The sequence below is a fragment of the Pelobates fuscus genome, chromosome 3 (assembly GCF_036172605.1).
Source record: "Pelobates fuscus isolate aPelFus1 chromosome 3, aPelFus1.pri, whole genome shotgun sequence".
NCBI classification, from domain to species: Eukaryota; Metazoa; Chordata; class Amphibia; order Anura; family Pelobatidae; genus Pelobates; species Pelobates fuscus.
Window position 1 is genome coordinate 250,309,094 of NC_086319.1, and position 16,475 is coordinate 250,325,568.

The 16,475-nt window shown below is 39.1% G+C and overlaps 1 protein-coding gene across 1 annotated transcript in view; it reads right to left on the minus strand.

Annotated features, from left to right (window-relative positions):
• The window catches only part of NRF1 (nuclear respiratory factor 1), a 72,490-nt gene that overhangs the window by 16,829 nt on the left and 39,186 nt on the right, over window positions 1-16,475 (minus strand). Inside the window, exons 6-10 of the mRNA XM_063448310.1 lie at window positions 16,302-16,460; window positions 13,756-13,950; window positions 11,114-11,215; window positions 7,650-7,807; window positions 3,967-4,091 (exon numbers count right to left, since the gene is read on the minus strand). Coding sequence (XP_063304380.1) covers window positions 3,967-4,091; window positions 7,650-7,807; window positions 11,114-11,215; window positions 13,756-13,950; window positions 16,302-16,460 — 739 coding nt within the window. The remainder of the gene's footprint in view (window positions 1-3,966; window positions 4,092-7,649; window positions 7,808-11,113; window positions 11,216-13,755; window positions 13,951-16,301; window positions 16,461-16,475) is intronic.

Genomic DNA, 16,475 nt, shown 5'->3' on the forward strand with positions numbered 1-16,475 from the left:
CTCTATTCTACAATAAGGCAAAGTATAAACTGCATACATTCTTCATAAGTATAAACTACCGTTTATGCGGTTTTTGAAGTCCAATAATTGCCCTTTTCCCTGTACAATATAAAGCATGTTTGATGGTCCTTTGCCCTTTTCCTGTATAATATAAAGCATGCTTGATGGTCCTTGAGTGGATGCTACTGAGAGGAGTGAAATTAACGTGAATTTAAAGTGAGGAGGGTGTCTTACAGCTCTGTCAACAGTCTATACTACTCTCAGCTGCTTCTTCCTATAAAGTCATTTAGGTTGTGAGTAGATATTTTAGGATATACTAGGTAACCGCCATCTAAAATAATTATATTTAATTACTTTTTTATTCCTGGAGCTCACACAGAGAGATTGAACAAAATAGTTTTCGAATCCAACAGCAATGTGCCAAAAAAATAATGTCTATGTCTTGAGGAAGGGAGGTATATTACATTTAACGAATGTGATATCAGAAACTGCTTGCTGTCCTCATCTTGTATTTTAATTTGAGACCGAAAAGGGCATAAAACTGTTCATATCTGATTTACCCATGGCGTCTCACACACACACACACACACACGAGACAGTGATCAGCCTTGATCTGCTTTGTGGATTATATTTAGTTTAGGAAGATGGGCAGATCAGGACTAATCATCAGCAGGAGTGCTCCAGAACTTCATAAGAATCTGGTGGGATTTGTACTGCTGCAGTGTGCTATAGCAGAGAGCTTCCACTTAATTTAGAATTTACAGTATGCACCGTGGAGCCAATGCCACAGCAAGGTAACATCTCCTGGGTGCACTTTATGAATACTCAGCAGTCGCAACAGACTTCCAACCAACATCTTTGTCATTTATTACAATTAGAAAAAAAATAAAATAAAACAAAAAAACTATTCAATGCCATGAAAAAGCCAGAAACGAAAACTTTGACATCTTTTTCCCAGGGCCGAAAGAAAACAGGAAAACTTGGGACTTTTTATTGGCAAGTCAACAGTTTAAATGGATCCGTTATAAAGACAATGCTCACAATTAGATCAAAACTATGTCAAGTAATTTTTGTTGAGTCCAATTAAAGGAACACATTAGTGTTATGAATACAAAGATGTATTCCAAACACTAGTGTCCCTCTCCCTCCCTCCACCCCATCTATGAAAGGCTTAAAATACAAAACCCTTTAACACTTACCCAATTCCAGCAGCAATGTCACTCGTTACTGGGTCGGGCCTCTCCTCTGCTGACGTCAGCCGGTGGTGGTAATCTAAGGCGTGACTCAATGCTTTCCATGGGAATTTAGAAGACGCTGGACATCCCCGTGCCAAGTGTGAGGACATCCAACGTTGTTTCAGTGTCAAACAATGTGAAACTAGAGAAAGTGCCTCTAGTGGCCATCTGATAGACAGCTACTAGAGGCAGTCTTAAACCTGCAAAATGAACATTACCGTTTCTCTAAAACTGCAAAGGGGGACAGGGACAGTGCATTCAGACCACTTCCACGAGAGATGAAGTGGTCGGGGTGCCTACAATGTCCCTTCAATGTGTTCCTGTAGTGGTTATTTTCCCAATCCTTTTAGTTGATTTTAAAGTAATTATAATAAAATAGCTACAGTTTGCTCTGTAAATCTATACTACTCATGTTATAAAGGGGATATGCATACTTTTCTATTAATAAGGAAGCAAAGTCCAGCTCGCTTAATTCCACAATGCAAAGCAAAATGACAGAACTATGCCAGAAGAACATGAGGAGGGATATTTTGTGTCTCAATCTCTCAGATAAACAATACACTCCGATTTGTACTCCCTGTATATTGAAAAGCGCACAGTAATCCCATCCTGCTTGCGTCAAACAGCAGTAATGCATTGCTGCTTTCAGCATTAATTAATCTGAACCCGTTACATAGTAATCCGCTCCAGGTTGTATTTGTGTCTAAATTTAAACAAGCTCAAGTCACATCAAAATATATTAGGGCAAAATATCCTGGCAAAACTGTTAATGTCGGTATTTACGGGAGAATAAAAGAGCAATATCCATATAAATCATATTGTGTAATGCTGAACAAACTACTTTCTGTAATTTCAAACATATTTGCAACCACTTGGCAAAAGGACAGTTTACAACGCGTTATTGTATTCACAATGCATATATATCTATTGCAGGAACCATAATAAGACATAGATGTTATGCACTGCCCTAAAAAGCAAACCTATCAACATGGAAATATTTGTGAGATTACTTCTCTCTAAGCTTTTACCTAATTCTGTACTACATTTCTCCAAGGCACACATATATATATATATATATCTCCCCACAGGTAATTGTTTACTAAATAGTGATTTGTAAAACTGCAGAGACCAATGAAAGAATGGTCTAAAGAGCATTTTCTGAGCTACTTTAAAGATACACTATATAGTGTTACGAATGAAAACCTGTATTATCATAGAAACATGGAATGTGATGGCAGATAAGAACCATTTGGCCCATCTAGTCTGCCCAATTTTCTAAATACTTTCATTAGTCCCTGGCCTTATCTTATAGTTAGGATAGCCTTATGCCTATCCCACGCATGCTTAAACTCCTTTACTGTGTTAACCTCTACCACTTCAGCTGGAAGGCTATTCCATGCATCCACTACCCTCTCAGTAAAGTATCAACACTATAGTACCCCTGTTCCTTTTTACATTCATGTTCCCCATCTGTCTGCCATAATAATATTAAAGGGACACAGTGGGAGTGGGCCTATGGGAAGCCAGGAACCCTCATTCAGTGTTAAACTGCTCGTAACTGTTTAACACTGAATAGATGGACAGTGCAAGGGGATTCTAGGAATAATGATAAATTAATTTAGATTAAATTGTTATTGTGTCACTTTAAACAAAAAAGGTTTTCACTTGCCTTTTTCCTGGTGACTTCTCCGCTTCACGCAAAGTCATCAAGGATGAGGCGACTGCTCCATCACTGGTCCAATCAAGCGCTCCTTAGAGAGGAGGAGCGAGCACTGTGCACGCGTGCAGGGCTTCTTATAGTTAAGCATTGAATCCAATGCTTTCCTAAGAGCTGCAACATCAAGTGACCCAGGAGTGGAGTGTTTAACCTTCCAAGGTAAACATTGTCCCCTTCTTGAAGCGGTAAACATACAGGACAACTGTACCCAGACCACTTAATTTACATGAAATGTTCTGGGTGACTTGCGTGGTCCGTTTATAAAGTGTATAAATGCATTAGAGAGGATGCATGGTCACTAAGTGCAATAATAAAACTGTATTTTCAGTGCTGAATTGCATCACTTCTCTGAACATCCTGGCTTGCTTTGTATTAACACAAAGACAGGCTGGGTGTAAGTAGTCAAAAAATATCTTGCCGTAATGCATGTTTTCCTTGGTCAAGACAAAGCGATATGAAATAAAATGTTATTGAAATTTCAGGTTTACAGAGTTTAAAATAATGTTTTCTTTGGACACCAACATCAATCAGTCCTGAGTTGTCTACATGAACATACCTTTATAAATATTATGAATGTAAAGAGGAGTAATCATTCAACCGTTAGGATTATCTTAATTCCATAGCTGCCCTTAACATCTTTGCAACTGCTAATTTCTTTCATCGTGAAAGCAATTTTCCTGAATATGGTGTTTTTTTTTGTATCAAATTATTAATGCTGTGTGTTAAAGCTAAGTGATGACCAAATAGTGCTACACCAACAAAGAAATGGGCATCAAGAAGAGCCACAAACACACATCAGAGTATGCTAAGCACATCTTTAAACGCAGTGTACTCAAGCATTTCCTAAATATCCCATTGGTCAATATTTCTTTGTAATCTGCCAAGCCAATCATGGAAAGAGGAACATACCGATTCCATGCATTTGAGAATACTATCTTATATGGTAAAAGAAATATATATATAAAAAAAAATCCTTCTACGAAGAGGATCCTAATAAAAATTGTGTTTTCCTACCATTGGCATCTGGCACTCCGGTCAGTGCTCCCACAGCTGCTGCAGTTTCACCTGACAATACTATTTGTCCTCCTCCCTGCAAGGTAGCTTCTGCCAGAGTGGCTACAGCATGAGCAGCGGCTTCACTATAGTTAGACAAACAACAACATGGGAAAAAAGCAGATTTGAAACATAAAAACGCTGCAAAGTGACTCCAAACAATAGTAGACTCCACAATAACAGTAATATTAGCCCTGCAAACATCCAAAAGCATTGATATGATTACAAAAGTAAAATATTTGTAGAAATCAGCAATGGCACAAGGAAACTAAATAAGAGTGTCAATGGAATACTGTGTGAACTATGCAAAGGTACTTCATATATTAAAAGGATTTTATTTATTCTAAGGTTGGAGACCATAACCACTACATTCAATGCTCAAAAAATACATTTATCTGTAAAAATAAATAAATACACACACATATTATATAATATATTAAAATAATACAATACAAATATATATATTATTGTATTTTTAAGACTGAACACCAATAAAATATTGATAATTTAAAAGATTTGAATAATGGTTTCAGGTTGCCAACTTTAAAATGATAAACATTCCAAGCATTTATAATTTTTTTGATCATAAACAACAGTTCTAAAGTTCTAATAACAACATTGAGAATAATGCTAATGTGTAGTAGCCATCTGCACTTCAAGATTTAGATTAGGGATCGATTTAATAATCAATGTATCAAATGTAAAAAACAAGAACAAAAAAAAAAAAAACATTAAAGTATCAATAATGGTTCCAAGATCATTTAGAATGTTTATATATTTTCTATACTAAATAGAGATGCACTTTTAGTACAAGTCTGGGATTACTCCTCCAGCTATAGACAGACTAATTTTCTATTAGAATGGCTGCAGAGCATCAATGGACTTTGAGTGCTATTACAGCTAGAGAACTATTTACACCATTGTTATACGTTGTTTAATATATTATATGTATATTATTTGTGTTTGTGATGGCTGAATATTTTGTGCGTGGCAACCAAGCACTAAATTGATTTGGGAAAACTGGATATTTCAGCTGAATTAGCACTACATTTTGTCTGTTAAAACGCAGTCACTGCATCAAAAAAAAAGCAAAAAAAAATTCAGTAGCAGTGCCCTCTTGTGATAGAAATGAGGATCAGGCACAGACCATCTCTGAGGTCTTCCGGCTTTACTCCCTGCACAGAATCAGAGAATATCTTAGAGACTAACTGTCGGAATACAAACACTCTATGACTCAAGGTGTATGCATATGGATGAAGGATCCTGTCATATACTAAGGGTAGGGATGAGATTTCTTCTTTATTTACATATATGTCACTTTAAAATAAATCCATTTCCTTTCAAAACTTGATGAAATTATTATTTTATATAAAAAATATTTTGAGACAATAGGTTTCCTTTAAAGGGACTCTCCAGGCAGCAGTTTTTACTCACCTGGTTCCAGCGCCGGGAGCCTCGTGAAGCCGCGCCCCCTATTTAGTCAAAATGACGAAATAGGCGGGCGCGAGCAGGGAGCAATCAGACGCTTCTATTTGGAAGCGTCATTGCTCCCTTGTGCGGCTTTGCTGCACATACTTCAGAGGGCGGCATTCATGCCGCCCTCTGAAGTCCTGAGCGCACTAGCGCGCAGTGTGCGGCCGCGAGATGAGCTGACTGACAGCTCAGTTCGCGGTCTTTGCCCGCCCCCCTCCTCTGCTGACAGGCTGGAGAGAGAAGGCGCGCACACAGTGCCTTCTCTCTCCTGCACACGTCAGATGTATTTTAATACGTCTGACGTGTACAGGGCCTTTTTAGGGCCCTGCATGATAGGAAGTCCCTCTGGTGGCTGTCTGAGTGACGGCCACTGGAGGTATTCCTATCAATCAATGTAAACACTGTATTTTCTGTGAAAATACAGTGTTTACATTAGATTGCCTGCAGGGAGCTATAGATCATACCTGAACAACTACATTAAGCTGTAGTTGTTCAGGTGACTATAGTGTCCCTTTAAGCTGGTGGTTGAAAATGATAAAAAAAAATAGTAAATGTACTTGCATCGAAGATTGATTAGTTTAGTCTAGATCTGTTAAGTATTCAGTACAGGCAAGATTATACAAGTAGGCAAAGCCATACAGGGCTAACAAACATTCACCTGCGTTAAGAGCACACATTATTTAAAAAGTCCACAGGAAATACACTTTACATAACTGCATTAATTGCAAAAATGGCCACAATATCCAGAATACTCGTTTCATAGACAACTGTGGCACAAGCAGGTGGTTTCTCAAAACAAAACATTCCCAAGCTTACATAATCTTAAGAATACAAATGACAGAGGCAGATAGTTTGTGCTGTGGAAGTCATTATATGAGCTGCAAACATTTCAGATGGTCAGAGAGAGGCACACTCTATGGTAGTGGTGCATAATGTGTTATTCACTTAAGAGTGAATTTTCAGACATTTAAAATAAATAAATTTTAAGCCCAAAATGAACGAGCTGTGAACATTTTCTAAGTGCTTCTACTTGGGCTACTTTGCCTTTAAACTTGAAATAAATTTTGAATTCTCACTTTAGTGAATAAACCTGTATGTGAACGATGAATATCTTAAAATGTGACTAGTACTTCAACATACTGTATGTAAATAACAGACAAAAAGTTTAAGACCTCCACTATTATATTATAGTAAATAAACAGATTACATTTAAAATGGCTTTATACCACAGTAACACATTTTGCACGTATGATAGACTATGAAAAGTATAGAGTATAAAACTTTAAGCTGTTGAATAAAAACTTTAAGATCTTAGGGAATCAACATCACAATTTAGTAAATCTGGCAATCACTCTCATCTTGCATCATAATGCAGTCTAAATTGGACTTAAAGTCTCATAGCTGTTCTCAAAGACAACCAGAAGACAGTTAGACTATCTTACAGTAAAGTGAGCTAAAGTACTAGAGTTCTTAGAGGAGACTAGAGGTTTTTGCCTCATTACACACAGAAGATAAACGTATAAAACAATGTACTAAATGTACTTTAAGAAACACTGTAGGGTCAGGAACACAAACATGCATTCCTGACCCTATAGTGTTAAAAACACCATCTAGCTCCCCCTTAATATAGCAACATTTTACTTTTATGCCAGTCTGCTGTTGCTGGCTCTGACCCTGATCTGCCTGCTTGGCTGACATCATCTGAAGTGTTGATCAAAGCCAATCATAATGCTTCCCATAGGATTGGCTGAGATGAGGGGGCAGAGCCAGCACAAGTCAAATTAGCCCTGGCCAATCAGCATCTCCTCAAAGAGATACATTGAATCAATGCATCTCTATGAGGAAATTTAAGTGTCTCCATGCAGAGGGTGGAGACACTAAATGGCAGTGCTGCTTACTGTGCAGTACTGCTCCAGGAAGTACCTCTAGTAGCCATCAGAGAAGTGGTCTGTGGTGGTATCCTTAGGCTGCATTTTCTCTGAAAAGACAGTGTTTACTGCAATAAGGCTGAAGATAATGATTCTACTCAACAGAACAAACAGAATAATGAAGTTGTTCTGGTGACTATAGTGTCCCTTTAAGTTGAGATACCAGGTTTTCATGGTGTGGAAGTGTCAAACAATAAACGATCTTTAGATATCATGAACATGCTATCTTTAACACTTAACTACCTGTTAAGAGCCATGGTAACTGTAGCTCCTTGTGCCATATCATGTGACGCTGCCACTGCTGCTTCTGCCAGGGATGCCACAGCCTGAGTGGCTTCAGATGCCTGCGTCGTTTGGATGGTCATTTCACCCCCCTGAAGTGTAGCCCAATTCTGTTCTACCTAAATGGCATAAAAAAGAGAGCCATTCCAGAGGTTAGTTGGAGGATTTGTATATAAAGACTGGGTTTTTAGTTCCCTTAAAGAAGGAGGAGGATTTCAACTAAAGCAGAGAAGCAAGTTACTGGGAGAAAAAAAAAATTATATAAAAATAAACAAACTAATAAACCAAACCAACACACAATCAATATATAAAAGAACACCTCAATCAGAATTATTAGTGATAATAAAATAAAAAAATAAAAGTCTATTTCTGTTAACATGATGAAATAAAGAAGCCAAAAAATAAATTTAAAAAAACCCAAACAAAAAAATAAACATGTAGGAAAGCAACAAAGTCTTGAGGTGTTTATATTGCTGCATAAAAAGTATAAACATAGAAGTGTTACATTATAACCATGTCATACCACAATCATGCAGGTTCCCAAATGCCCCTACGTGATTATTTTTCTTTATTCTTAAAGGGACGCTCCAAACACCATAACACCTAGAGCTTATTGTAGTGGTTATGGTGCAAGGTAGTCAGTCACTGTTTTCCCCCAAAACTATTTTCGAGTGGTTTGACAGAAAACTGGAGAATTTCCTGACATCTTGAGCCCTTCCCTTTGCAATGTCATTCTGAGAAAATCTCAGTTTTCTTAAAGTAAACTATAGGAAATATGGTGCTTGGATTGCCCCTTTAAGATCTGTATTTTAGCTGTATACTACTGTGGGAACAAACAAAATTACTGATAACCTTCTAGAGTAAGAATGCTTGCACTGTGATTATGCAGAACCAAGGATGTATGCAATACTCTCTCTAAAACAGACATTTCATCTTTATACAAACAGATTACTGTTGAATAAACTAGAGCACTGTGGTCATCAAAATGACCCGCACACTTCTGTACAGTAAACGATGAAAGTATATTGTTACATCACAACCAAAGAACAAAGGCAAGCAATGTTTCATTTTTTTGCATACTGACAGTAACCATGCTTGCCAATGCCTTCAAAACAGCTATCTGTATCTGTAAGCATATTCTCTAGTGCTATGCTGTAAAAATAGAGTCCATCATAGTTTAAGATGCTTTGCTTGCAGCTAAAATGTACTTCTTGTTTCAATACATAATTTGCACAAAAACACTTAGTACACAAAAAATTGCTTAATAAGGTTAATATTAAAGGCTACTGCATTCTGATTTAAAGCTTAAGTCTAATGAGTGTTGTTTCTCTGTAGGGCAAAAGCTGAAAAGTGCAATCTCCGGTCAGTCCAATCGGCTTGTGGCCCAGACAGGCTCATTGTTCTGGCAGTTCTTCATTCAAAAAGCATGTGGCTGATGAATATTTTCTCACTTGCGTTTAGAAAACCCGCTCCAGATAAAAATGTAATAGGCATTTATCTTCACACACAGCTCTTTGTTGGAACAGCCCACCTACAGAATCATTCACACTTTACGGAGATATTTTAGAAACATTTTTGATTTAGCCTGAGCCACTTCTGCCACTAGAATGTTTAATAGTGTGTGGACTTGCAGATAATGCTGAACTGGCAAAGTACTAATACACATTAGTTCTTTCGCTTTGTGTATTTTTTTTGTTTGCCTTCTCTGATCATTTGTGAACTATAAATGATGCCCTGACACATGGTTGGCTGCAGTCTCTCTAGTTTTATAACGTTTCAGTTCATTAATGTGCACTACATTAAAGTGGAATTGTCCCTAGTCTGGAAAGAACACTATTGAATAAATCTTAAAAAGCCATCTATAACTTTTGTTAACCTTTATAATGTGATGCTCAATTATATAAGAAAGTTAGCAAATAATGCCGTAATTCAAATTTATCTAGGCACAGTCAGAGAAAATTGCAATTTAAGATGTAAAATAGAAACGGTTTCATTTCTCATCTTCTCTCTATGCGGACAGCCAGGTGCAAAGGACAGAGATTGGAACGACGACTGACAAGGATGGAGGAGTCCAATTAGGAGGAGGAGTCCAGGTCAAATAGCTGTAGATTTCTACACTTAAATTTATGTTGCATGCATCTCAATACATATTTGCTAAATAAAGAGGATGAACAAAAATTACTATTAAAAAGCCCTGGGAAGTGACATGTCCTCTTTAAGCCATATCCAATACACAACTAATCATTCAACAGGATTAAAATATACAAAATTAGAAAACGTAAAAAACAATTTATATGCAGGGATTGAATGTTTAATTGTGGTCACCAAATCAAAAACAGATAAATAAAATATATATGAGGGGGATAGCACTGAATGTACTAGGGAACTTAAAGAGACACTATAGTCACGCGTGAATAACCTGTCCACGCAGGCTGAGCACTGTAAATGCTGCCTTAAAAAAAAAAAAAAAGCACTTTTTACATTGCTGTCTAGTAACACCTCTAGTGGCAGTCAGACACACTCGAGGTGCTTTATGGGTTGGTGCTGCACAGTGTGCAGTACTGGTGTTCAATGCCTCCACACTCTGCATGGAGACTCTGAACTTTGCCCATAGAGATGCACTGATTCAGTGTTTGTATTCCTGACATTAAAGTGTTCCTTTAAGAGGTTAATCTCTTCAAGGTTCACTGCAGGCTGGAGTTGACCCCAACTTCTTAAGTTTTATTAAATAATTCATTAAAATACAAAAAGGGGATTTAAAATAAAATAGATAAAAACAAAACTGAAATATATACTAGCTTTCAAAGTTTGCACTCTGGTTGCTGCTAACTTGAGAGCTTCAAGGCCATCTTGAGATAAAAATAAATAAATAAAAGCTACAGGGGTAGCACTATACCCACAATGACTGTGATAACGCAAACATTGTACAGAAAATTTTTGAGCTAGGTAGTGCCACAAGCACTTGCAAAGACTTCTGGAAATGGAAGCTGAGATTGGATGTTTTACCTGCAAAACCTTATATGTACATTGGTGAGGTAAGCTGTTTTAATGTATTTTAATGTGCTCTTAAACAGTTCAGGTTCTAGAATTTCAAATCAAGAAGATCTCTTCAAGGGAGAAAATATATTCCTTAAATGTCACATTAAAATAAAAAAATATAAAAACGCAAAATAGGTTTTTCATGATTTATTTTCTTTAATAGCAATATTAAAAAAAAAAAAAATATATATATATAAAATGCAATGTTTTGCCATTTAAGCAGTAGCAATATTATAAAGCTACCTGAATTTTACAATATTTATACCATAATAGAATATTACTCATGGCAATCATTATTCTGGTTCATGGAAAGATGTCAAAGTCTTTGCAGCGTTTCTGCAGTAAAAAGGAAATTAACTGGCGACTTCTATAAACTCAAACTGTACCTCTCCATCGCTCACTGTAGAGTAATTTACTTGAGCAACAGTCACTGTCGTTGGTAGTTCTGATGCATCAGCAAGAGTGGCAACAGTAGCTCCTGTGCCAACCTAGGAGATATAAAACAAGGGAGAAAGTGGTTAGCCCTGAGATCCTGCCCCGGCATAGTTAACTCAATTATCGCAACAGTACTGTAATGTAATGTGGATTTACACAAAAACCATGGAAATAAAATTAAGGTAGTATTGTTGGACATATTGGCTGGAAAACAGAGACCATTGCTTACGTTATTATGGTTGTTAAAACAATCTGTTTATTTTTTTAACTTGTGTTTCATTACATTGTTTATACTTTAATCATACACTTCACTCAATATATTATTGCACAAAACTATTTCTTTATTGAGTTTTTGGTACATCAGATCAAACACTTTAAACTTCTAGAATTTATATAAACCATCCAACTGCCTTGACAAAGTTATTAGTGCCGACTTTGGATTGCGTGTTTCAGGTGATTAAAAGCACAAAATGCTAAATATATTCGCCTTGTTTTTGTCCACACTTTCAATATGCTCTGAATACATTAACCATATCTTTAAAATTTATAACAAATCACTGCTCAAAATGGAGTTGGATTTGTATAAAACAGTTTATGCAAAATATCACATACATATTGTGACAAGCTCCCCTTCCCACAAGCTCCTGAAAGATCCTGGCCACAGACTATGGGCCCTGTACTATGCCCTGTAAAAGTCTCAGTTCGTGTATATGGACTATATGGTTCGGGAACCGAACAGATTCACGAACCGGAGACCACTGGAGAGCTTGTTAAGCCTAATTAATACTGTGTAGCAATTTTGACAGCGGTGTTCTACGTGTTCGTCTGGGTGGCCGCATTTCCTATGGACGACCACGAGGTGGCGGCCATCTTGTTGGCACGAACGCAGGCAGCGGTGTACTATTGTCAAGTTCATGGAACTGAAAACGGACACAGAATCTCTCAAACACTGCTGGACTTCCAGCATCACCTGCATTCGTTTCTACAACACTTAGGAAGACACTGCTCGGTGGAAACGTTCCCACAAACAAGGGAAACAAGCTCCAGGGTAAGAATATTGACTATGTTCGGTAGTTTGTTCGGTTTTAAACTACCGAACTAGACCGACCTAGCTCTGATTGTATGGAACAGTTTTGGGCAGGAGCCTCATGTGCAGTTGGTCACTTAGGACTTCCAGGAAATTCCTGAACCCCTGAACTGATCTAGGTGATTTTTGGATACGTTGGTCACCCAGATCAAGGCTATCAGGGGATGTAACTTTTGTGGGATTTTTAAGGTATTTTGAGGATATTTGTGAGTCTGGAGATAATTGGGTTAGTTCAGTTCCTGATTCAATTATCTCTCAGGCACAGGGGAGGAGTTTGGGACTGGTCACTAGTCCCCTCTCAGGTCCAGGATAGGGATTAGCTTGTTTGTGTGGGAATGTCAGGGGCGTGCTTAACGGTGTTCAGAATTGCATAAAAGCAGGCCATCTGGCCAGATTAAGTTCATTCAAGCTTGTACTCCCAGTCGCCTGTTGTCTGGTTACTGGGACGGGAAAGGGCTAATCACTTATCACTGTTTCAGTGTAAAGGATTCAACGGGGAAAGTCCTTGAAAGGACTAGAGCTCTCAGGACTGTGTGTCGTCCAGTGCCTGGGGGTGGCTAGAGCGAGTTCCCCATTTGGCTCCAAAAGGGAGCGGTTCCAGGACCCCAGTCAAGCCACGGCGACTGTGGGCAGAAGTGCTGTGGTTGGTTCCCTGTTCCAGCTAGGAAGCGGTCCTTGGCGGAGGTACCCAGCCAGGGGTACAGAGAGCTCCGTGACACAGTTTTTAACCCAAATAATGTTAGCACTATTTTTTTTTCTAACTGGGCACAATTATTGTATTAGCCTTGTATTCTTTGCATACAGGGCTAACAGATTGTTGTACATGAAACAAAAAAGCAAATCAGCTGAAAAAAACAATCATTTCTATTTTTATTTTTATCTCTGTAATATAATAATGTAGAGGTAAAAGAACAACATTATGTTAATAATCACACCATAGATAAAAAACATTTTACTTTTAGTTAGATTGCAAGGGTTTGAATGGCCATTGTTTTAAAAGCGTTAAATCAGACGTACCAAAAAGTTAATCCCAGATGTTTTAAAAACAGCTACCATGATGCTTTGTCATTCTAAAAGCATGTAAGCATGGGAGTTATAATTCTGCACCTGGGGATCTACCTTTTGGGCCCCCCTGCAATAAAGGAACCCTGCATGCTAGTAGACGGATGTGAAAAGTCGCATATATACACGAGTGAGACTGGACTTTGTACCAAGTTGCAGAGCGACATGTGCTAATGACAGAACCTCTATAATCTAAGGTTATTTCTAAAAACTTGTATTTTGACAAACTAGCCACTAGAATATTTTAAATAAGTTTATCTTACTTTCAGTAAAATGCTTGTGCACACTGACTTATTAGACTCAAGACATTACTTTTTTTCCATGCTTTATAAGTATGCTCTCTTGCAGCATGCTAGGGATTTCAATTCAGATTACTGTGATTCAATTTCTGGGACAAGGAATCACACCTGCTGGTAGGTTATTTGTGAAGGATTAAAAACATACCTGAATGAGGGACACTGTGCCATCTGGGTTGCTAATTGTTTGTACCACGGTCTGCGAAGGAACAAGATGAGCAATACCATGCGCTGTTGTCACCTGTGTCGTCTGCTGATCTTCAAATGCATATAAGAGGTCTTCCCTACCGTGCTGTTTGTAACAGTTCTTAACTATCGTCCGCAATGCTTGAGTCCAGGAAACCTGCATTGCCACAAATTAGACATACCACAGCACTTGTTAGCAGCAGCTCTGTTAAGCTATGTCAATAACACTCAGCCGTATAAAATCATATGAATAAAATTAGTTTCTTGATTCAAAAACTATCAGTTGTCTTATTTTCTGTTTTACAGTTATTGAAAATGGAACAAGTTACATATATCAGACCAGCTCACTAAAGAAGGTGCCCCTTTGATTCAGATATTAATTTTAATGCAACAAAAGTACATACACATTTTCTGAGTGTCTCCCGACAGTAAAGCATGAAGCATTGCTGTCTTTTTATGCGAGGAAAAGAGTAAAGCTGCTCTTGTCTGGCAATTATGTTACTGACTGTCATAGGCCCAGCATATATATCTAGCCTACCAAACACTTTTAGTTTGCTCTAGTCCCAGCCTCTGCCTCGGTCCTCAGAAGTTGGAAGCAGTGAGGCAAGAGCTATAGCTATACTCTGGTGAAGTAACCCACCAAGCATTGCATAGAGGTACAGGACTCCAGGTTTTTAATTAACAAAGAACTAGCCTAGGGGTGGTGCCTTAGCTACCTGGCTACACGGGTGTTTGTTGTCCAGAAGCTTTACTGCTAAGTTTTGTTACTGTATGCTTCGCATTTACCCATTGCTGACATGGCCTGTTCCGGACTTTCTACCAAGATTGATAAAAAATATTATTCTGATACCAGACTGGTATTAACAAACATGTAAAAACCTGGTCTATTCATGCACTAGTACAGAGGTAGACAGCCTTTTAGCAGCACTGTGCCAAAATAGGATTGTGATGTCCTGTAGTGTGTCAGCCCTATTTTAATTTTTTTTTTTAAATAGACATGTGTATGTTGCCATGTTCTGCTTGTGTTATTTATACTGCAGTTGCTTTGTATCATTGTAGTTGTGCATATATGAGTTATTAAATTTGTATATGTTCATGAGTAGTTTGTGGTATCGTGTATGATACCTATGAATGTGGGCTGTGTATGGGGACTGCTTGTGGAATTGTGTGTGGTCGGATCCAGGATAGGCCACATTGTGTGTTTGTAGTGTGTGTATGTGAGGGGCTGTTTGGGGTATTGCATGTGAGAGGCTGCATGTATGTGGATTGTTAGTGTTGCATTTGTGCAGATTGTGTGTATGTTTGTGTGTGTGTGTGTGTGTGTGTGTGGGCTGTTTGTATTATTTGTATGAGGGGAGGGTTATTCTGCATTTCTGTGTATATCTAGCAGTGTGGGTAGCTTCACTGGGTTCTAGTGGGGACAAGGCTGGCCAGGTCAGGTCAAGGACAGGAGCTGCAACAGCAGCTGCAGGCTGCTCTACTCCGGTGTGGATTCCCATTCACAAGTGCTGAAATTAGTAAATTGAGGATTGTCCTTCACCACATTTTCGAATATCTGAAGTTTCACTGGGACTCCTGATAGGCCAGAGTCTGTTTGGCTCCAGCAGCCTTGAGTGCCGTGCAAAGACACATCGAGTGCCGCGCAAAGACACATCGAGTGCCGCGCAAAGACACATCGAGTGCCGCGCAAAGACACATCGAGTGCCGCGCAAAGACACATCGAGTGCCGCGCAAAGACACATCGAGTGCCGCGCAAAGACACATCGAGTGCCGCGCAAAGACACATCGAGTGCCGCGCAAAGACACATCGAGTGCCGCGCAAAGACACATCGAGTGCCGCGCAAAGACACATCGAGTGCCGCGCAAAGACACATCGAGTGCCGCGCAAAGACACATCGAGTGCCGCGCAAAGACACATCGAGTGCCGCGCAAAGACACATCGAGTGCCGCGCAAAGACACATCGAGTGCCGCGCAAAGACACATCGAGTGCCGCGCAAAGACACATCGAGTGCCGCGCAAAGACACATCGAGTGCCGCGCAAAGACACATCGAGTGCCGCGCAAAGACACATCGAGTGCCGCGCAAAGACACATCGAGTGCCGCGCAAAGACACATCGAGTGCCGCGCAAAGACACATCGAGTGCCGCGCAAAGACACATCGAGTGCCGCGCAAAGACACATCGAGTGCCGCGCAAAGACACATCGAGTGCCGCGCAAAGACACATCGAGTGCCGCGCAAAGACACATCGAGTGCCGCGCAAAGACACATCGAGTGCCTTAGGTTGCCTACCCCTGCACTAGTATATTACCAATCACTCTGACTACTCTATTATTTTAGGTATCAGCTTATCTGGTATGGCTTCACTATAAGCAGTAGGTTTGATGGCTATGAGAAAAGACCCAGACTGAACCTACAGAGAACAGTGGCCAAAAGTAATCAAACAACTGTGACAAGAAAACATAACTTTGCAATTTAAAATATTTCTTGAATCACAGTCATATCTTACCCTTTGTTTCTGCTCTTCTGTGCGTACGTCACTGCGGACATTAGCCCATGGGATGTCATTAGGCCACCAAATGGGTTTGCAACTCTCCTTACCCCAGCCTGGTTTGCCTCGTCCAGTGGAGTATTTTAGCATTTCGGGAATGAATGCCCGCAACTGAGCCTAAAGAAAAATTAG